This window comes from Oncorhynchus masou, chromosome 32, assembly GCF_036934945.1.
Source record: "Oncorhynchus masou masou isolate Uvic2021 chromosome 32, UVic_Omas_1.1, whole genome shotgun sequence".
Classification (NCBI taxonomy): Eukaryota; Metazoa; Chordata; class Actinopteri; order Salmoniformes; family Salmonidae; genus Oncorhynchus; species Oncorhynchus masou.
In genome coordinates, this window is record NC_088243.1 from 23,905,341 (window position 1) to 23,927,144 (window position 21,804).

The 21,804-nt window shown below is 45.7% G+C and overlaps 1 protein-coding gene across 4 annotated transcripts in view; it reads right to left on the bottom strand.

Annotated features, from left to right (window-relative positions):
* Positions 1-11,370: 11,370 nt before the first annotated feature.
* LOC135525726 (fermitin family homolog 2-like) overlaps positions 11,371-21,804 on the bottom strand; it is an 81,660-nt gene continuing 71,226 nt past the window's right edge. For 2 of the 4 annotated variants that reach the window (XM_064953526.1, XM_064953527.1), the window contains exons 10-16: positions 19,114-19,238; positions 18,859-18,965; positions 18,377-18,601; positions 15,400-15,420; positions 14,718-14,842; positions 14,344-14,485; positions 11,371-14,146 (exon numbers count right to left, since the gene is read on the bottom strand). In XM_064953526.1, the coding sequence (XP_064809598.1) occupies positions 13,973-14,146; positions 14,344-14,485; positions 14,718-14,842; positions 15,400-15,420; positions 18,377-18,601; positions 18,859-18,965; positions 19,114-19,238 (919 nt within the window). In that variant the 3' untranslated portion in view covers positions 11,371-13,972. The remainder of the gene's footprint in view (positions 14,147-14,343; positions 14,486-14,717; positions 14,843-15,399; positions 15,421-18,376; positions 18,602-18,858; positions 18,966-19,113; positions 19,239-21,804) is intronic. The other 2 variants (XM_064953528.1, XM_064953529.1) reach the window with 1 other exon arrangement.

Here is a 21,804-nt window from a genome sequence, read left to right on the forward strand (position 1 = left end):
TCTTCACTGATGAGCCACGGTTTTGTCTCACCATGGGTGATGGTCGGATTCGCGTTTATCATTAATGGAATGAGCGTTACACCGAGGCCTGTATTCTGGAGCAGGATCAATTTGGAGGTGGAGGGTCCGCCATGGTCTGGGGCGGTGTGTCACAGCATCATCGGACTGAGCTTGTTGTCATTGCAGGCAATCTCAACGTTGTCCCTCATGTGGTACCCTTCCTGTAGGCTCATCCTGACATGACCCTCCAGCATGACAATGCCACCAGCCATACTGCTCATTCTCTGCATGATTCCCTGCAGGACAGGAATGTCAGTGTTCTGCCATGGCCAGCAAAGAGCCCGGATCTCAATCCCATTGAGCATGTCTGGGACCTGTTGGATCGGGGGGTGAGGGCTTGGGCCATTCCCACCATAAATGTCTGGGAACTTGCAGGTGCCTTGGTGGAAGAGTGGGGTAACATCTCACAGCAAGAACTGGCAAATCTAGTGCAGTCCATGAGGAGGAAATCGACTGCACTACTTAATGCAGCTGGTGGCCACACCAGATACTGACTGTTATTTTTGATTTTGACCCCCCCTTTGTTCAGGGACACATTATTAGATATGTTAGTCACATATCTGTGGAATTTGTTCATTTCATGTCTCAGTTGTTGAATCTTACGTTCATACAAATATTTACACATGCTAAGTTTGCTGAAAATAAACACAGTTGACATTGAGAGGACATTTCATTTTTTGCTAAGTTCACATGTACATACATAATTAGCTTACAGGTCGAAGTGTAGGTGATAGGTGATTACAACCTGTAATGTTCAGAATGATTCAGACATGTGGGGGGTGTCTACTTTGGAGAATATCAAATATCAAGATTTGTTTTTTTGGTTACTACATGATTCCATGTGTTATTTCATAGTTTTGATGTCTTCACTATTCTACAATGTAGAAAATAGTAAAAATAAAGAAAATCCTTGGAATGAGTACAGGTGTGTCCAAACTTTTGACTGGTACTGTATATATATATATATATATATATATATATATATATATATTGGCTAAATGCCAGTCATGTCTGACAAATATAATGTAGGATCATTAATAATATCTAAAGGCTTGATTGTCAACATACTTGAAACACTGTTTGTTCTAATAGGAGAGAAAGGCCAGTACTTGATGTGCACTGCAACATCACCCACCTTGCAATCTGAGTGGAGTCAGTCAACATTTTGAAACTATTTAACCAACCATGAACGTAATTGTTTAAAACCTGGGCGTTTGACATTTTATGAGGCATATCGTACCATGTTCCAACTACAGGAATGGTAAGGGGATTATTTCATAAACACTTCCTCATATGCCATTGAAACCATTAGGGCCTATTTCTCTCATGTTTCTGTCACCCTTGTTGCTTCTTTAGATCTTCCCTCTATCTACATTTCTGAAGGATATTTTCATCTCTGTCATATGAAACCGCTCTCAGTTGCGGTGCACTTTTGAGAATGACGTTTACCCACGTATTGCGTTTTGGAACATTTGCTGCGTTTATAATGTGAAGAAATCGCCTAAAAGTTTATCAACATTTTAAGCTAAACGTTCTGTTGCATCAGCCTCATTGCTTTTATTTATTTTTTTGCATGGTGGTTGTATTATTTTGGGATCTATCACTTCCCATACCTGTTCGAAAAGTACAAGTTGACCAATAGAATAGGTCAGGGTTTTACTTCATTATATCCGTTTTCGCTTCTTGTGGTCAATTTGCAGTTTGCTAATTATTTGTAATTATGTTCCGGCCCTCTGAACATCTGCTCAAGAACAAATATTGGCCAATGGCTGAATCTAGTTAATGATCCCTGGTATAGGTCAACTTTTGTACTATGGGGGATAGTCAATTTACTTAGGCTAGTGCTTTTGCTGTTCTTTACTCATCCTGTTGGCTGACAAAAAGTAAAATGTGGATAGTTCTAACATCAACAATATGCGGCTCGGAATTCAATAAGATGGTTGCGCGTCGTTACATCCCCGATGTGTCTGTCTTCACTTGTAGCCTACTTCGGAGCTGTGATGCCTGTGAGAAGGATCCGATCACATCATGGGCATTGGCTAATAAGAATTGAGATATCTGAGTGAGAGCCATGTGAGTGAGAGGTGCTTCGGAGGAGGCTACGCCGATTGGCAGCCGGGAGAAGGGAATTATAATTATTATATTCAGCACAAGGGCCACTTTTTTAGAGGGCCACACAAGGGGTCATTGACGGCCACAGCTGCCGATACAGGGAAATTCGAATCCTGATCCACTGTATCCATCTGTCTTATATAACTTTGTGAGAGGTTAAGGAGCAGTATTGCAGACCCTATCACTCCCTCTCTCTGTGTTCCATCACCCTGAGCCTGCTTTTGCCCCTCCCACACACAAACCTGTCACACACACACACACACACACACAACTCACAGTGAAAAACAAACATCCTTCCTCCCCATGACATCACTGTGTTGGAGCTGGGCTCAAGGAGAGAAGGGTGTGGAGGGAGAACAAGGCACCCCAGTCCCTGTGGAGCAGGGTAAACAGGGAGTGGGGTAGCAGAACGGCCGGACCCTCTGCTCTGCTCCTCGCCTCTCATGTCCCCATGCAGCCAGATGGCTGCCCGCACATCCTCTCAACACACACACAGCGCTCAGTCATACAACTGATCAAACGCTCCATTCAAGCAGGGCATTCATGTGGCTTGTTGTTTATTCAATCAGTATGATGAGTTGAAATCGTGGTCATTGCAGTGAAATATGATTACATCAGATGCATGAGAACATAGGTATTTTATGATCTGATGGGTGGGAGAGTAGGACATCAGATCTGCATGTAAGATTCACATATATAGTTTACAGCGGATGACGGCTTTATTTCCACTGTGTGTTTGGTTGTGTACCTCTTTGAACCAAACAGTGGGAGTACATCAAACAACACCATGTTTTATTTAATTTCACCAGAGTGCTTTATTGGCTCTTGATAGAGATGGAGTTGTTCAAAAAGTCATTCTACATTTTCAACAGAACGGAGAGATGTGTGTGGTGATGGTGTGTGACGGTGTGTGTGTGTGCATATGCAAATCAATTCCGTACGATTCAAGTCAACCTATGTGAAGTGAACAGTAAGCTGGTGTATAGTGTGAAAGGCCGAAACACCCTAGGAACCAAAGGTACACTACTGACGATGCGCTCCCCAAATTTCACCAGGCTCACTGTTCATTAACTCTTGGAAGTGCTTGCACAAAGGATAGTAACATCTCATCCTGTGTTCTTGGAATCTGAATATATGGACCTGTCCAGTGACTGCTGAGAAAGATCAGCTGACAACAGGGGAAAGTCCTTGTGGCGGCACGGAGAGACGGCTGACAGGAGGGAATAGACCCCACTGGGACAGTCATGGGGTAGCTTCCCATTTCTGTAGTTTCCCATGCTTCGCAGTATGTTGGAAACACCCGCTTTAGCTAGAGACAGTCAACATACGAGAATACCCCTAGAGTCTGCGAGAGCGGGGGCGGAAGATGACTCATCGGCTGACAACATGGTAACGACTGGACTGGAAACGACTACGAGTAATGAGAGCACAGCACAAGAGAACACCACAGCAACTGTCACAAGTTCTGCTGCAACAGTGGGCCATAAACAGATGCAGGTATGTGTCTGTGGTTGGAGGAAAGTTACATCACACCATGGGCTGAGGATCCACCAGGGGAAGAAGGGGTGTTTGGGTAAAGAGAGACAGAGAACTCGCATTGATTACTTTCTGCAAAAGCGATCAAATCAGTCGAATGAAGCACAGCAACTGGACGCAAACCATAGTTTGCAGTGCATCAGTACCACTGTCATGGAGGACGTAAACTCAAGCACCGAAGTAGCAACTGAGGTGGAACCAACAACAGGAGTGGAACTCACCCAGCCTCCCAGACCTGCAGTCGAGAGGAGACTACCAGGGCACAGACCGTATGTGAAGTGGCCTGGCGCCAGTGACAAGAAGTTGTGGGAAACAGTGAATACTGACCTTACCTTGACCCTCGAGAAACTTCGAGGCACAGTGGAGAAGAAGTTGGAGAGGATGGGGGACATCTATGAGTACGGGACAGAAAGATTTGGAGTGGAAGAGGCAAAAGGCGGGAGAAAGGTTCCAACCCCACCAGTTTCCAGGAGGCAACAAGAAATCAAGCGCCTCGTTCAAGAAAGGCGGCAGCTTAAGAAACAGTGGAAGAAGGCCTCGGAAGTGGAAAAGGAGGGCATAGAGGCACTTCAGGCTGACATCAAAACCCGGTTGGCATCCCTCCGTAGAGCAGAGAACCTACGGAAATGCAGAAGGAAGAAAGAACAAACTAGAACTCGATTCTATAAAGATCCCTTCAAGTTCCTTAAAAGTCTCTTCACAAAGGAAAAAAGTGGAGCTCTAAAAACAACAAAGAAAGACCTAGAGGAGCGCCTGAGAACAACAAACTTTGACTCAAAGCGACATGAACATCTGGCCATCCCATCAGATATCCCATGAATTGGACTCCCGGAACATCATATTGAGATCAGCCCTCCGACATGGAAAGAGGTGGAAAACACAGTTCGACGGACAAGAACAGCATCAGCCCCGGGGCCAAATGGAGTCCCATACAAAGTGTATAAGAACGCACCAGACGTCCTGAGGTTCCTCTGGAGGCTTATGAGAACAGCTTGGCAGAAGAAGATAATACCCAAAGTGTGGCTTAGGGCAGGCGGGGTCCTGATCCCTAAGGAGAAGGATGCAGTGAACATCAGCCAATTCCGCCCAATCTCCTTACTGAATGTCGAGGGTAAAATGTTCTTTAGAGTCATTGCCCAGAGGATGGCCGAGTACCTGCAAAGGAATGCGTACGTCGATACATCTGTACAGAAGGCAGGAATATCAGGGTTCTCTGGCTGCTTGGAACATTCCAGCATGATCTGGCACCAGATCCAAATGGCCAAGGTGGAGAAAAGGGACCTCCATGTAGTCTTCCTCGACCTCGCCAATGCATTTGGCTCTGTGCCTCATGAACTCCTGTGGTCTGCCTTCAGATTTTTCCACATACCGGACACCATCACAAACCTGGTGAAGTTGTACTTCCAGGATCTGCAGTTCTGCTTCACCACCTCAGAGCTCACCACCTCATGGCAGTGCCAGAATGTAGGTATAATGGCGGGATGTACCATTTCTCCGTTGGCATTCACAATGGCAATGGAGGTTATCATCAGATCCTCAAAATGGGTTGCTGGTGGACAGCGAGTCGACTCTGGTTTCCGCCTCCTTCCACTCAGAGCCTACATGGACGACATTACAACATTGACCACCACTGTCCCATGCACCAGGAGACTGCTCAGAAAACTCGAGGAGATCATCAGCTGGGCCCGTATGAAGATTAAACCATCCAAGTCACGCAGCATCTCGATTGTGAAGGGAGTACTCTCTGACCTGAAATTCTTCATTGGAGATGACCAAATCCCAACAGTGTCTGAGCAGCCGGTAAAAAGCCTTGGAAGGTGGTATGATGCAAGCCTGAAGGACAAAGACCAGGTGCAACAGCTGCGCAAAGACATCAGTAGTAGCCTACAGTCCATCGACAACACCCAGCTACCTGGAAAGATAAAGGCCTGGTGTCTGCAGTTTGGTCTCCTACCCCAGGTGTTGTGGCCCTTAGCACTGTATGAGGTTCCAATCTCAACAGTGGAGAAGATGGAAAGAGGAGTCACAGGCTACTTAAAGAAGTGGCTCGGTGTTCCACGATGCCTTACCACCATAGGCCTCTATAGAGATGGTGTCCTCAAGCTGCCCCTCACCAGTCTAACAGAGGTATTCAAGTGTGCAAAAACCAGGCTCCAGATGACACTGAATGAATCTCGAGACCCAGTGGTGAGCAACAACGCGCCGACCTTGGCAACTGGGCGCAAATGGAGGCCAGGAAAAGCAGTCCAGGAGGCAACAGCAGCCCTCAGACATGCTGACATTGTGGGTCATGTTCAGCAAGGGAGAGGAGGCCTTGGGCTAACTAGCCGTGCTGCTTGGAGTAAGGCCACTGCACCAGAGCGGCGGAAGATGGTAGTGCAGGAAGTACGCCATCAGGAGGAGGCTGCAAGGTGGGCCAAGGCAGTCTCTCTTGCCAAACAGGGACAGTGGACTCGATGGGACAGTGTGGAGAAGAGGAAGATCAGCTGGAAGGATCTGTGGGCCATGGAAGCGAGGCGGTTGAGCTTTTCAATCAGAGCAACATATGACGTCCTTCCAACACCAGTTAATCTTCAATGGTATGGTGAAGATCCGGACTGTGCCCTCTGTTCCATGCCAGCCAACCTCAGGCACATTCTCACAGGGTGTAAAACAAGCCTCACCGAAGGACGCTACACTTGGCGTCACAACCAAGTCCTTAAAAACCTTGCGTCCGCCATGGAGGACAAGCGAGCTGCCACCAACTCCCTACCACCCACAGCAGCATCATACTCCTTACGGACAAACTTTGTCCGCGAAGGGGCTAAACCACCGAAGAGCGGCTCTATACCATTAGAGCGAGCCCAGCTGCGCTTGGCCCGCCACTGGAAAATGCTAGCTGACATTGGCCGGCAACTTGTGTTTCCTCCGGAGATCGCAACCACCACCCTAAGACCTGACATGGCGCTCTGGTCCCGTTCACTCAATAAGGTCTTCATAATTGAGCTCACAGTACCCTGGGAAAACTCAGTAGATGAGGCTTATGAGCGAAAACATCTGCGCTATGCTGATCTAGCTGCCGTAGCACGGCATCATGGCTGGAACACAGAAGTCCGACCAGTGGAGGTGGGCTGCAGAGGTTTTGTGGCAACATCTACAACCAGACTGCTTAGAGACCTGGGAATTAAGGGCCAGAGCCAGCGTTCGGCAATCAAAGCTGTATCAGAGGCGGCAGAAGGCAGCGGCTCTGGATGAAGAGGAAAGACCCCAGCTGGGCCCCGAAGTGAGAGGGCCAGGAGGTATGCGGTCAACAATGCTTGACTCAGGGAGGAGGACGCCCCTGCCATGCATAGTCCCATGGGATGTTGGCTATCAACAACAAGGCAACTCCTATGACTAATTGGGAATGGGACGCAAGCGTAGGATTGATCACCCTGTCGCTGGCCGCCTTTGGGGAGGGTGTATAGTGTGAAAGGCCGAAACACCCTAGGAACCAAAAGGTACACTACTGACGATGCGCTCCCCAAATTTCACCACTCACTGTTCATTAACTCTTGGAAGTGCTTGCACAAAGGATAGTAACGTCTCATCCTGTGTTCTTGGAATCTGGTGTGTGAAGCCATTAATCTCCCAACCATTTAATGACTTTAAAAAGGAGAGAGCCAGGCTGAATGTCTAATACGTTACCCCATAGCCAAACCATTTATTTATGTCACCAACTGGGTTGTGACCTGATGTGCATGATGAAAAACCAAAAGTGACAAAAATATTGTTTTCAGAGACCTTTTCCTGTATTCTGCATGTTGTCTACCGATTTCCATGCTTCCCTACTCGAGGACGTCTCAGTTTAATACCCAATCATAATATTTTTATAAAACACCACACTCACTTGAAGTAATTAAGCTCTTTTGAAGCTTGCAGAATTGGATCATATTCAGCATGGCAATATGACTGTGCATTCCTAAAGATAACCATGTTCAGAGTGAAAGTCCAGTATGCTTTGCAACTACATGAGTTGTAAATGCATACATTAGGAAGAAATAGGACAGAGTATGTGCACATACATACACTGGCTATGTGCAGGTGCTAGATATCCCACTATGTTATAGAAATCATGTTTATCAGAAAGAATCTGCACTCCAATATAAACTCACAAATGATTTTGAACATTATTCACAATAAACACATCTGGGAGAATTTCCATGTATCGCAGAGCAATTACATACAGTATTGGCCTACTGAATAGTGGGGCACCACATTGCAGCGAAGAACTGATGTTAAACTGGAAGAAAGCTTTACATGTTGCCAGTGAGAAACATAATTAAAACACTTGTTAAAGTTAATCATCTGTCCCCATTTGATTAGAAAAAACAAGAGTTAATTAAAGAAAGAGTGTGGTTGCGGGGAGGAGGAAGTGTTTTGACCAGTGCTGCAATTTGATTCCATTTTAATTGAGCAAAACCAGATTTCCCACGTTTTGACCTTCACTACAGTAGGCCTATTGTGACCTAAGGTCAACAAAACACTTCATTGAGCTTAAAATATCGCAGCTGTGTACTACTATTTGTATTTCGTTCCTTGTATAGCCTACTTTCCTTCATAACGACCATTATTGATAGTTAAACTGGATAGCTGTCCACCATATTACTTCTGCATAACAAGCTCTATTAGATCAGTGGTCCTATAGGAAAGGAAACAAGGAGAGGAAGCTACATACAATGTGGTACATCTTAAATCAAAAGCTGGTTCTCTCCTCGTCTCCTTCCATTGATCTAAAAACAAATACAGTAGGTTAAAGCAAATGAAGGAAAGGATATGAGGAGAGGCCTCTTTAGACTAATGAGACACACCCTCCCAAAGAGTTTCTATCTCCTCAAATTCCCTCTCACCTGCAGTGCATAGTGCCAACACTGCGAAAAGCATTCATCTCTCTCGCTTTGCCTGAAGTCAGCAGTTTAACTCAGACGTGAAACCTGGAATTTCAGAGGAATAGTCCTGCCTGTATCAAACACGTCTTGCAGTAGATTATTACTTCTACAGTGTTAGCTAAATGGGCTACAATGCATCCATCATTAGTCATCACTAGGGACGTGACCAAGAAAACCTCACAACAGTAGACTGTTATAGCCAATGTACTCCTCTAACAATCAAACTGTTCGGGAAGAATGAGATCCTAAGATCTGTCTATACAACACAGTTCTTATGATGGCTTTTCCTCTGCTGTCCCTGTTTCAATGGCAGACACCTAATTTTCAATATGTCACACCAGTCATTCAGCCAAAGGTATAGGCTTTACATCACCCTGTCCCCAGCAGGCAGCAACCCACTCAGTTCTGCCCCCTTTATTGTTTTGCTGCCAGATAACTGGCCTGCCAGTTAATTTAGCAGACCAATAGCCAGACAGCCCCTGGGTTTAACAAAGAGCTGAGGATCCAATGTCCGATTTGGTCTTTATTGCAGGTGTCACATTGAGATGTTCTCATATCCACACTGCAGGGGGCTAACGTGACACAGGTGGCTGGAACCGGGATGAATGGTGGAGACTGAACGTATTTCCTACTCTGTTTTGATGGAGGGGGCTGTTAAAGGTTTCTGGATGTGAAGGGGCAGATCATTCACCATAGATCATTGGAAATAGATGATCTGACACAGGGGAGAATATAGACCCAGGAGGTGGATGGCTTTGTTTGATTCATAATCAAAAAATGAAAAGGTGTTTTTTAAAGGGAGTCGCTCTTTAATGACAATGCAATCACTGTATTTACTAAGGCAGCATCTGGACAACAATAAAGACATGTTTCCCCAATATGGGAAGTATTGTAAGATGTGAAATAATTGACCAGTTCCAGAGAATGACTGTTTAATTGATCACTGGTTTGTCTATACTGCTCTGGTGTAGGTCTATTGACGTAGTCATGAGGGAATGCAAGCAGTACACACATTGGAAACAACAATGAGTGGCAGTGTGTGGAGAAAGCTGAATATCTCCAGCCAGCTGATAACAGAAGTAGAATGTTGATTAACTTATCTAAAGTCAGGTCTGATACATAGAATAACCTACAAGAAAAACTATGCTATACCTGTAGATGTTTCATAACAAACTAGCTTACCAGTACGATTTGCTTTCTAGGCTAACACATATTTTTCAACCATTGATTGTCAGTCAAGTTCCAATGAGTCAACCCTTATGTCCATTACCGTAACCAGGTATGAAGACAGCTGAGATATGCTTCTTAGAACGTGAAGAACAGTGGAAGACAGATGGCACATCAGTGGTTACAAGAGGTGAGATGTTCTGTGGGTCATTGAATCTAAGCAGTTTAAAATCACTTCAAACGCAACTGAGTAGTTTCTTTGAGCGTCCTACTCCTTCTGCTCTTATCGTGGTAGACGTCACTCCATTGTCCCATGAGGTCACGGGAGTTTCTTGACACTAGGTGGAGTGGCGACAGGTTGAGGACAGCCACTTCCCATTCAGCGTCACACACACAATGGAAATACTCCCTCTGGAGAAGACCCAGGGAATGTCATCAGGATAGGTGCCTCGTTTTGAGATGAGGACAGATGCATGCAGAAGATTCAACACACATGCATATACACAGATCATAAGCGCACGCTCTCTCATACATGCAAGAGCTTTAGTTAAGTGAGAGACATGCTCGAAACAGCTTAAATAAACAATGAAAATGCAAATGTGCATTGAATAGTTCTTGAAATGCTATTGATACATCTATTAGGACAGGATGTTCCTGTAGATTTCATTGTTCCCAGAGCTACACCAGTAACACCACACACATCAGCACTGGATTGGAGGGTGGATACCGTACCAGTTGACAAGCAGAGGGATACTGAATAAAATTGCCCAAGAGGGCTCTCAATTGTCACCATAAAGGATTTGACATGCTCAGATCTGACTGTGATGCCATGAACATGCTAGACTACAGAACGCTACACATTGTTTTCTAACATTACCGCATGATGTGCATGTTGACAATTTAAACAAAAAACTAAAATGTAGAATCACAATGTATAAATCAAGAGACATACCTTGACACACCAACCCTCTCACCATGTATCCCCCATGTCACCTGTCTGAGTCATAGCCCACCACCCCTCTCTACAAGATGCCAAGACACCATGGGCACCAGGTGGCCGGGAGTGCCATCTCCATGGCAACCGTCTCCCTGGCGCAGTGGGGATCGGCCACCAAAAGCCTGTGTACAGAGACGGACGGAAACACTAAACATTTAATCTCCCCATCAATCTGCCGCTATGTTTCTGATGGATGCCAAGTAATGATGGAAGCTGCTTTAAGAACAGTGAGTGACGTTTAGAGTAGTTTGGATCCAGTCCTGGATGTGACTGCAGCAGAGGGTGGAATAGGGGATGGTTACATACTGTCCTCTGGTGGAGACAGGCAACCTTCACCCCATTTCAATTGTTACAGAAAATGAAAATTCAATACTGTAGCTTTATAGCGAGTATTCTGGACGTTTTCTGGTCTGTAATTTGTGATCACTGACTCAATGTTTGAATAAATAGTAAGGAGAGGGCTTCTACTTCCTGTCAGCAGCATATCAGCATTTCAATTTAAAATCAGTGTCCATGTTATTCTGTATAACAATGGTCTACGAACACACAACATGTCCTCAATTGGAGAACAATATTATAACTGAAACTTCCTTAAATAAAAACTTTTATTTATTTTTTAAATAAATGCATTTTTTTTTACAGTCTGAAAACAGCCGGCCATGCACTGCTGCTCTGGACATTGGAGGCAAACAAACAACTGTTATATGAGGAAAAAACTAGGCTAAGTTCGCTTCTTTTACTTCAGTTTGTCTCAAACTCCAAGGTCTACTTTAACAAAAAGCGTCTCCTTCATACCAAAAACATTATTCAAAAAGCTACAATAGTTATCAAATCTGAAAATGAAGTGATACATTTTTGAAAAGGCACTGAACAGCAGAGTAAGGGTTTGGCAGCCTAGGGATGTGTCATTGGTGGTAGTTTACAGAGCTAGAGAGTAAGATCAGTGACAAAAAAAATGCAAGTAAATAGAATGTAATTCAGCTTATAGGAGAGGCAACAAGAAAAAAGTACATTGAAAAGCCCTTTTATCAATGTTTGGGTAATAGTATCTAGTGTGAGAAAAATCTGAATTAAATCCCAAACAACCTGGAGTTTGAGACTAGTGATATCTTCATATATATAGATCTTAATGTTAAAAACTCAATAAGATCGTAACATTGGCAGGCACACATTTTCATACTACACAATGTTGACAGATGGCTTTCCCTCTCTTTTCTGCAAACAAAAACACACTTCCCAAAAAAACAAGAAAAAAAAGCAGCAACAAAAGAACTGTACAATTCTATAAAACCTGTGTTTTTACATTAGTTACAAAAAACTAATACTTCATTTCATGTTCGTTCATACAGAGGGCAAAGAAAAAAGACTGTGCATAATTCATTCTTCAAACTTGGTGATCTGTTGCTGGTGCGTAATAATAATAATAATGGTGCGTAATAATAACACTATATGGTGTAAGATAAAGAATGGCATTTAAAAGAGGCTGCACTTGGGAATGCTGTTATTAATGGTAGTATCCCTCCTGCTGTACTACACACGCACAATGCATTTGCAAGGGTCTGAGTCTCAAGGCAGAGCGGAGGTCTTTCCTTCATGCTGTGGACGCTGGACAACCCTATATGGCTGACAGTATGTATCTGAGCCAAATCATTTGGGCACCACATGTTCCATGACAACATTCTTACATACATTTTCAGTAATTGCCTCAGAACTTGCCCATTAAAATTCCATCTCGGAGTATCCTTGAGTGACCCCTTCAACCTTGAGTAGCTATGAGAACTAGGCATGGTTATTCAGCGGTTTACAGATAAGAAACTACAGGACATTCACCCTGCTTGAGCTCCTGTTGTGCTGACATGTTAACTAATGCAGACAGAGAAGCGCTACAGTAGGTGTATACCAAGGCTGTTTAAACTCTCCAAGCACACTTGTTAGCTGTTGTATGTAGTGTTTCACACAGAGGTTAGGAGACACTCACTCGAGGTATGCTCAAACAAAAAGAACAATGAATTGAACGACAGCTTATTCATTAAGGGATGCGCTACAGACTCCCCTAACCCTAACCCTTATTCTACACTTAACCATTACCCTAACTGTTACCTCAGCAAGCAGTTGCTCATCAACAGATCGCATGGCCATCTGTAGAGCATCCACAGATGGAAAATCCAGACTATCCAAATAAAGTGTGACCAGGGATCATACATATACAAGAGAAGTGCTTACTGCGGAAGTGTGACTTCATATGGACTAGTTAGATCAAACTGAGAATCCTTCATCGAGTGGAGAGGACACGGTGCCCAATTCTCTCCATTAGCTCTGCGTTCCTTAGCCTTTCCTTAACGACGGAAGGAAATTACCTCATATCACTTCCTGTCTCTGCTGAGAAAGTAAAAGCGTGTCACTGTTTTGCCGATACTCTTACTCTGAGGATTACTACTGCCTATAGTCACACCAAACTGAGTGAATATGTGGATGTACAATACGTGAGAGTGAGGTGGCACTCTGCAGCATAAATTAGACAGTATCATAACACAGGATGTCAGGCAGTACACAAACCACAACACACCACTTCAAAGACTCCGAACAGTACCACACCTCACCAAAATGACAATAAAACAAAACAGGGATAAATAAATAATGTGATTCTTCATACGAACTGATACATGGTTTTGTGGGCTGGTCGGATTACGATGAGGTTGAAGGGTCAATTTGATCAGTTCCTTCAGGGGAGTCCGGGTAGAAGGGGGGGTTAAGACAGTCTTTGGAATGGAGAGGTCTCCTGATGACATGTGATAGGTTCTCATGGACCTAGCTTTGTGATAGCTGCTTGAGGAAGAGGCTGCTGTCCCCAGTGCATTGGAGCGGGATGGGTGAGTGGAGAGGGGTCATGGGAGGGGGACGACTCCCAACTTCCTGTCAAATAATGTGGGCGATGGGGGAGCCACAGGCAGGGTTTGGAGTTAGTCTGGGCTGCAGCGTTGTGCAGAATATTAGTGTTAATGCAACAAAAATAAAGGGCATCAGCTTCTTAACAACAATGGCAATAATGGGTGGCTGCATGGGGCTCTAAAGCATGGTTCCATTTAAAACCACCAGAACTTTATAACAAACAAAAGAAACCCATTTGATTTAGCCACCACCCTCCCTCCCCTCTTTACCCTAAACTCTGACCCAGGGGGTCAGGTAGTCAGACTCAGACCCAGCCGCTGGTCAGCTTGTAGAACATCTCCTCGTCCAGAGACTCGTTCTGGTCTTTGGCACGTGTGGACAGGAAGATGTAGCCTCCGATGAACTCATGTACCACCTTACAATCCACCTCCGCACATATGAAAGCCAGGCTAGGCTCGTCTGCAAACTCCACCGTCACCTAGGGCCACAGAATGATCACACAGTCAAAACTATAGGAATCTACAGAGAACAGAGATTCTCCTTTTAAAATGTACTAACCATGTGAAATGCCAAGCTAAGATGAAGCTAAAACAAATTGGTGGTATCTGTTCAGAGTATTAAATGGCTCGTCTTTAAAACAGTTTATTTTTCCGGTCTATAAGCTGAAATCCATACCATCTTGATCTCCCAGTTGACATTCCACTGTTTCATGTTGGCAAACCTCCAGGTCTTGATGGCGTCTCCGGTGCTGGCATCCATCCGGATGAGACGGTTGTAGGTGATGCCAATCAGCTCGTCCCTCTTCCCACCCTGGAATCTGTCAATTACAGAATTCCAAGTGAGCTCACTGCTTGGGATGTGCTTATTGGAAGTTATAAGCTTATTGATTTTCAACCATGCATCTTTGAAATCTGACAAAATCTCTGTTCGCTGTAAAAGAACAATCCCAAACAGAGGCAGGTGGGCAGATAGAGAGACCTGGGGGAAGAGATCTGTTATATCAATAAAGGAGTGTATGAAGAGACTCTGGAGAAGAGAGGGGGACTCACTTGGCCAGGAAGTGAGTGATGCCAAACTCAGGCAGGGACTGCCATGCCTGGATGAAGCGCATCTTGGCCTCGATCAGACTCATCTGGGCCACGTTCTGGTGGGCCTCTAGGATCCGGGCCGAAATCTGATGAACACACACACAACAAAAGACTGTTGAACACACACACACACGTCACAGACCACCACTCTGTAACCAAGCCCCAGACACACACCTGCACTGACACAGGTCTACTGTGCACACATGGCCCTGTCCTATAAACTCCCTATAAACCCCCAAACCCAAAGACACCCAACACCTCCCCATAAATATAGGAAAGCACACAAGGTAACCAAAATTAAAGTATCAACAAACATTTGAAATATGTGACCCTCCACAGAGGCCAGTCTAAGGGCCCATGAAGTGCCTCCCCACCCCGGTGTATGAGTCAGTGGGATGAGCAGAGAGATGCTGACCTGGGTCTTCAGGACAGACCACTTCACTATATTAGCTTCACATTTAGAGTGTGTTAGTAGTTGGAGAAATTAGAGGGAATGAGGATCGGCCAAAACACACTCTAGCTATCACCCTTGACCGGGCCATATATTTTTCTAAATGTTAAAGGTTAAACTAACTATTGAGACTATGTTACAGATCTACTGGTAAATCAAACACGACCCGAAGACAAACCCATCTCCACTTACCAGGTCCCTGATATAGCCTGGCTGAAGAGGGAGGCAGACAGAGGGATGGGAGGACAGCGCAAAAAGAGGGAAGAGAAAACAGAAGGAAAGAACAAAGAAAAACAAGCAAATGAGAACAAGGCCAACGAGCAAAGAAAACAGCTTCAAAACAACGTAGCGTAATCAGAACAGGCTAAATTAACAGGAACATTTTGATCTCTGCAGGATCATGCAGCCGTCTCCACGGGGAGAGAAAACCAGCAGCAGTCTCCACGGGGAGAGAAAACCAGCAGCAGTCTCCACGGGGAGAGAAAACCAGCAGCAGTCTCCACGGGGAGAGAAAACCAGCAGCAGTCTCCACGGGGAGAGAAAACCAGCAGCAGTCTCCACGGGGAGAGAAAACCAGCAGCAGTCTCCACGGGGAGAGAAACCAGCAGCAGTCAGTATCTGTCAGGGCAAGCAGAGGGTTTAGGACACAAATTATTACAAACTGATTTACAAGTTTGAAACATTTCAGTGGAGCTATTATGACAGTAAATATGGTTTTATTTTAGACTTAAGTAGCTACTGTACTGTAGGGCAGGCCATTCATCTTGTGTTTGCAATTCCTTTCATGTCCACACGGTGGGAACACATACCAAGGCATCACACAGCTCAAGTAAACACCACTACAGCCCACTGCATTAGGTTATCTAGCAATATCCTGTTGGTTGTTATTGTGCCTGCACAGTTTGCTTTCTCTTATGTAAAACTGTTTAGCTAGGAAGTTAGGAATCCATCTAGCCTAACTCCCTTTGATCTATAAATTCCTTTGCATATCTGCTGGGAATTGCAGTGTGGAAGTCACATCGGGGGAGTCGGAGGAGAGGAAGTGAAGTATGGAGAGAAAAGGACAGCAGAGGCAGCACCCTGCAAGCATCTCCCACAGCACAGCTGACTGACACAGTAGCAGGTTGACCTTTATCTTCATGAGTCGTCATGAACGCAGAAGTGAGCAATTTCCCTTAGATAGGCCAGCTGCAATGAAAACGTTTGCTATTTTGTAGGAATTCTTGACAACAAAAACGTGCTTTTTGGTCTTAATTTCAGGTTAGGGTTAGACATTAGGGTTAAGTTTAGGTTCAAAATCAGATGTTATGACTTTATGGCTGTGCCAGCTAGTGACCACTCTAAAGTTCTCACCAGAACAAGATTCATGACGAAAAACATCGACCTGTGACTGAGTAGCTGAAAGTGGCTTTTCCCAGCCTGGTTTCCCACTCTGCATTCCCAGACAGGACTCATTTCCTGATGCTCCCAAACAAACAAACTCCCAAACATACTGTATGTCCACAAGCATACAATACACGCACTCACACACACACACAGTCGCATGAAGGACACACACCTTCTCTGAACACACCGCCAGCGGCCCTGTCCAGGCGGGGAAGTGAGGGGGTGTTTCATGTGGTGCCTTAGGGACATCCCCTGCCTGCCTGGCTGGAGCTCAGAGCCCCAAACTGAGACTGGAGCTGGGCCAGAACCACAGTCCCATACAGACAAACCCACAGGCCTGGGGAGAGAACTTAGGAGGGGTGCTACTATGAGATGTGAGGAGAGGCCCATTTTTTCTCACACATGCATACTACACACACACCTATCCTGTTTTTGGGCAGCAATGCAGAATAAACCAGTCTGTCTCCTTTGGGACAAAAACACCATTCCAGTGTGATCCAGCAGACACGGTAATGACTGTTTTTAGGATGTCGACCCTGGATAGACATTTCCTGTTTGATTAGCTCTCTCCTCCCTTCTCACTCACACTATGAGTGGTCTTTCCCTATGCTCTTCTTCTCGACGACCCAGATTCACGTAAGGCTGAAGCTATGGTTACAGTCCAAACCCAGACTAGTACCGAGACATCACTTAACCAACACACAAAAAGAACCTCCAACTTTTCCTATACAGCTTAAATCAGAACCACATTGAGTGAGTAAGCGTGGGAAGACCACTCCCCTTCTCATGGTTACCGGTATACGCATCAGCCTGTTATTTACGTTGGAATTTGCTAAAGAGCACAATTTTACTGTTACTTAAAAACTTAAGTTAATCTCTGCCTATGAGGGACTAATGCGTAAATGTGACTTTTCGTCATTGGTTGGCTTTGGTGGTTTATTTTGGATTTCTCAGTAAGACAACTCCTTTAGGTTGAGTCTTTCTCTGGCTGTGACTCTCAACCTTGAGTAATAGATTCATTTCTTCTTCTCCTTTCCTTGTGTTTAACTGGTGAAATGGCTAGCTAGTTAGCGGTGCGCGCTAGTAGTGTTTAAAAATCGGTGACGTCACTCGCTCAGACCTTTAAGGAGTTGCTTCCCTTGCTCTGCAAGGCCCGTGGCTTTTGTGGGGTGATTGGTAATGATGCTTCGTGGGTGACCGTTGATGTGTGCAGAGGGTCCCTGGTTCAAGCCCGGGATGGGGCAAACAGAGGGACAGAAGCAATACTGTTACTTGAGCACAGATCTGGCAGGATATGGATGGGTGAAATTAACATGGTGGACCTCTATCCAGTCAACTAGCTTCCTTTCAGAGGTAAAGGACAGAAGGGAGACTAGGGAAGGAAGCTGATTAGAGTAAGAAGATAGCCTTTGAGCGTGACTTGTGGTAATTCTCTCCTTTAGACTGCTGTCCTGGGTTCCCCTTGTAGAGGGAGTGATAGAGGGCAGTTGCATTCCTGTGCAGGACAACCCAGATGCCAGGAGGCACCCCAGGCCAGCTGGGAAGTAAACAACAACCTACACCCTGAACACTGCTCTGCCTCTCTCTTCCCCCTTCGTCTCTCTTCATCCTAGACTATCCTTAAACCTTCACCTGACTAACATCAACTCATCTGAACATGATTAAGGGTTGCTTTGTCAGTTCACTTGCAGTGTAGCAATATGCATCTGTATGCAGTGATGGGCCAATCATCTATTGTCTACACTGATGGGGTCTCCTCTCCACACAGCCCCTGGCTAGTTACCTGCTTGTTCTTGTACTTCTTCAGGTAGCGCGGCGACACCAGGCACTCAGAGTTGATGTCGTTGGTGACAGCTGGCTCGGCAATGAACTGCGGGTCAGGGTTCATGTGCTGCATCTTGAGGAAGGATAGAATGTTCTGGACCTCCAGGCTATATGAGCTGTCTGCCATGGTCTTCCCCTTAGAGGCCAGGCGGCACGCTGCCATCCAGTGGGCATATGGCTTCTCCTGCATGGGAAGGAGGGAGGTGGTGGTTATGCTGAGGCCAATGACGTACAAGGCTTTTCATTAGGTCCTCGAGCACTTTCCGATGTGGTAACTGCAATATTTTCACCTACACTCCAACTATTGACACAAATTTGATCAGTCTTAATATGTTTCTAAGTCGCTTTTAAATGTAACACCATGAGTAAATGTATTGCATTCTTGACATTGTGACAGATTGGCTTCCACTGGCTGCTTGGAGGAATGAGAGCCACACTCACAGCGTCACACCGCAGCCAGATCTCGTTCATGCCGTCAGCCACTGGGATTAGCAACTTGATGTTGAATTTCTGACTGGAAATGTTCACATCTGGTGTTACCTCGCAACCTACAAAGACAAGGAAAAGTTCAGAGGAAGGGGACAGGAGGGGTCAAAACCATCTATCACACACACCACTGGGGATCACACACTTAGGTCATAAAGGAACTGTTGCCGTGTGTGTGTGTGTGTGTGTGTGTGTGTGTGGTCCTGGTACCTCTTAGATTCATTTGGAGGGAGGGTGTCCCATGAGCCTCCTCTTTGCTCTTGTAGCAGGAAATTGTGATGTCCTTGAATGTGCACCAGTACTGCTTGTAGCCTTTCAGTGTCAGCTTTTTTGGCCTGGAAAATAGATAGGAGAGAGAGCGAGTAAGGCAGCGAGAGAGCGAGAAAGGCAGCGAGCGAGAGGCAGAGCGATAGCCAGAGAAAGGCAGCGAGAGGAGGCAGAGAGCGAGAGAGAGAGCGAGAGACATGGGAATAGAAGCACAAAAGGTGTTTTTATGTGCACCATGTCATCAAGTACAGACTTATCCGCAAAGGGTCAATTTGTTGGAAGCACATATCTGCTGGGAAAATGTTTTCATGCGGACTTTGGAATATTCGCATGAGAATCTGTCACCAGTTGGATGGAAACCTAGCTCGTCATCGGTGTTTATCAAATCAAATTTTATTGGTCACATACACATGGTTAGCAGATGTTAATGCGAGTGAAGCAAAATGCTTGTGCTTCTAGTTGACAGTGCAGAATATCTAGCAGTTCCCCAACAACTACCTAATACACACACATCTAAAAAGGGGTGAATGAGAATATGTAAATATAAGTATATGGATGAGCGATGGCCAAGCGGCATAGGCTTGGTGCAATAGATGGTATAAAGTACAGTATATACATGTGATGAGTAATGTAAGCATAATAATATGTAAACATTATTAAAGTGGCATTATTTAAAGTGACGAGTGATCCATTTATTAAGGTGTCCCCTGATTTGGTCTCCATGTAGGCAGCAGCCTCTCTGAGTTAGGGATTGCGGTTTAGCAGTCTGGTGTCCTTGAGATAGAAGCTGTTTTTCAGTCTCTCGGTCCCAGCTTTGATGCACCTGTACTGACCTCGCCTTCTGGATGATAGCGGGGTGAACAGGCAGTGGATTGAGTGGTTGTCGTTCTTGATTATATTTTTGGCCTTCTTTTGACATCGGGTGCTGTAGGTGTCATGGAGGGCAGGTAGTTTGCCCCCAGTGATGCGTTGTGCAGACCGCACCACACCCACTGGAGAGCCTTGCAGTTGAGGGCGGTGCAGTTGCCGTACCAGGCTGTGATACAGCCCGACAGGATGCTCTTGATTGTGCATCTGTAAAAGTTTGTGGGGGTTTTGGGCGACAAGCAAAATGTATTTAGTTGATGCGCCTTCACCACACTGTGTGGGTGGACCTTTTCAGTTTGTCTGATGTGTACGCCCAGGAGCTTAACGTTCCACCTTCTCCACCACTTTCCCTTCGTTGTGGATAGGGGGGTGCTCCCTCTGCTGTTTCCTGAAGTACACAATCATCTCCTTTGTTATGTTGATGTTGAGTGAGTGGTTGTTTTCCTGACACCACACTCCGAGGGCCCTCACCTCCTCCCTGTAGGCTGTCTCGTCATCGTTGGGGAATTAAGCCCACTACTATTGTGTCGTCTACAAACTTGAAGATTGATTTGGAGGCGTTCATGACCACAGTCGTGGGTGAACAGGGAGTACAGGAGAGGGCTGAGCACACACCCTTGTGGGGCCCCTGTGTTGTGGAACAGTGAAGTGGAGGTGTTTCCTACCTTCACCACCTGGGGGCAGCCCGTCAGAAAGTCCAGGACCCAGTTGCACAGGGCAGGGCTGAGACCAGGCCCTCCAGCTTGATGAGCACTATGGTGTTGAATGCTGAGCTGTAGTTAATTAACAGCAGTCTTACATGGGTATTATTTTTGTCCAGATGGGATAGGGCAGTGTGTAGTGAAGGATGATTGCATCATCTGTGGACCTGTTGAGCGGTACGCAAACTGAAGTGTATCTAGGGTGGCCGGTAAGGTGGTGGTGATATGATCCTTGACGAGCCTCTCAAAGCACTTCATGATGACAAGTGAGTGCTACGGGGCCGTAGTCATTTAGTTCAGTTATCTTTGCCTTCTTGGGTACAGGAACAATTGTAGCCATCTTGAAGCATGTGGAGACAACAGACTGGGCTAGGGAGAGATTGAGTATGCCCGTAAACACCAGCCCGCTGGTCTATGAATGCACTGAGGACGTGGCTAGGGGTGCTGCCTGGGCCATTAGCCTTGCCGTCTGGGCCAGTATTCTTGCGAGGGTGAACACGTTTAAATGTTTCACTCACGAGAAGGGGGGTGCAGTCTTTGTTAGTGAGCTGTGACAGTGGCACTGTATTATCCTCAAAGTGAGAAAAGGTGTTTAGTATGTATGGAAGCGTGACGGTGTCCGCGACGTGGCTGTTTTTGTAGTCCGTAATTTCCTGTAGATCCTGCCACATACGTCTCGTATCTGAGCTGTTGAATTGCGACTCCACTTAACCTAGCTAGCTGTTACAGTGGGACGGAAACCTAGCTAGCTGTTACAGTGGGACGGAAACCTAGCTAGCTGTTACAGTGGGACGGAAACCTAGCTAGCTGTTACAGTGGGACGGAAACCTAGCTAGCTGTTACAGTGGGACGGAAACCTAGCTAGCTGTTACAGTGGGACGGAAACCTAGCTAGCTGTTACAGTGGGACGGAAACCTAGCTAGCTGTTACAGTGGGACGGAAACCTAGCTAGCTGTTACAGTGGGACGGAAACCTAGCTAGCTGTTACAGTGGGACGGAAACCTAGCTAGCTGTTACAGTGGGACGGAAACCTAGCTAGCTGTTACAGTGGGACGGAAACCTAGCT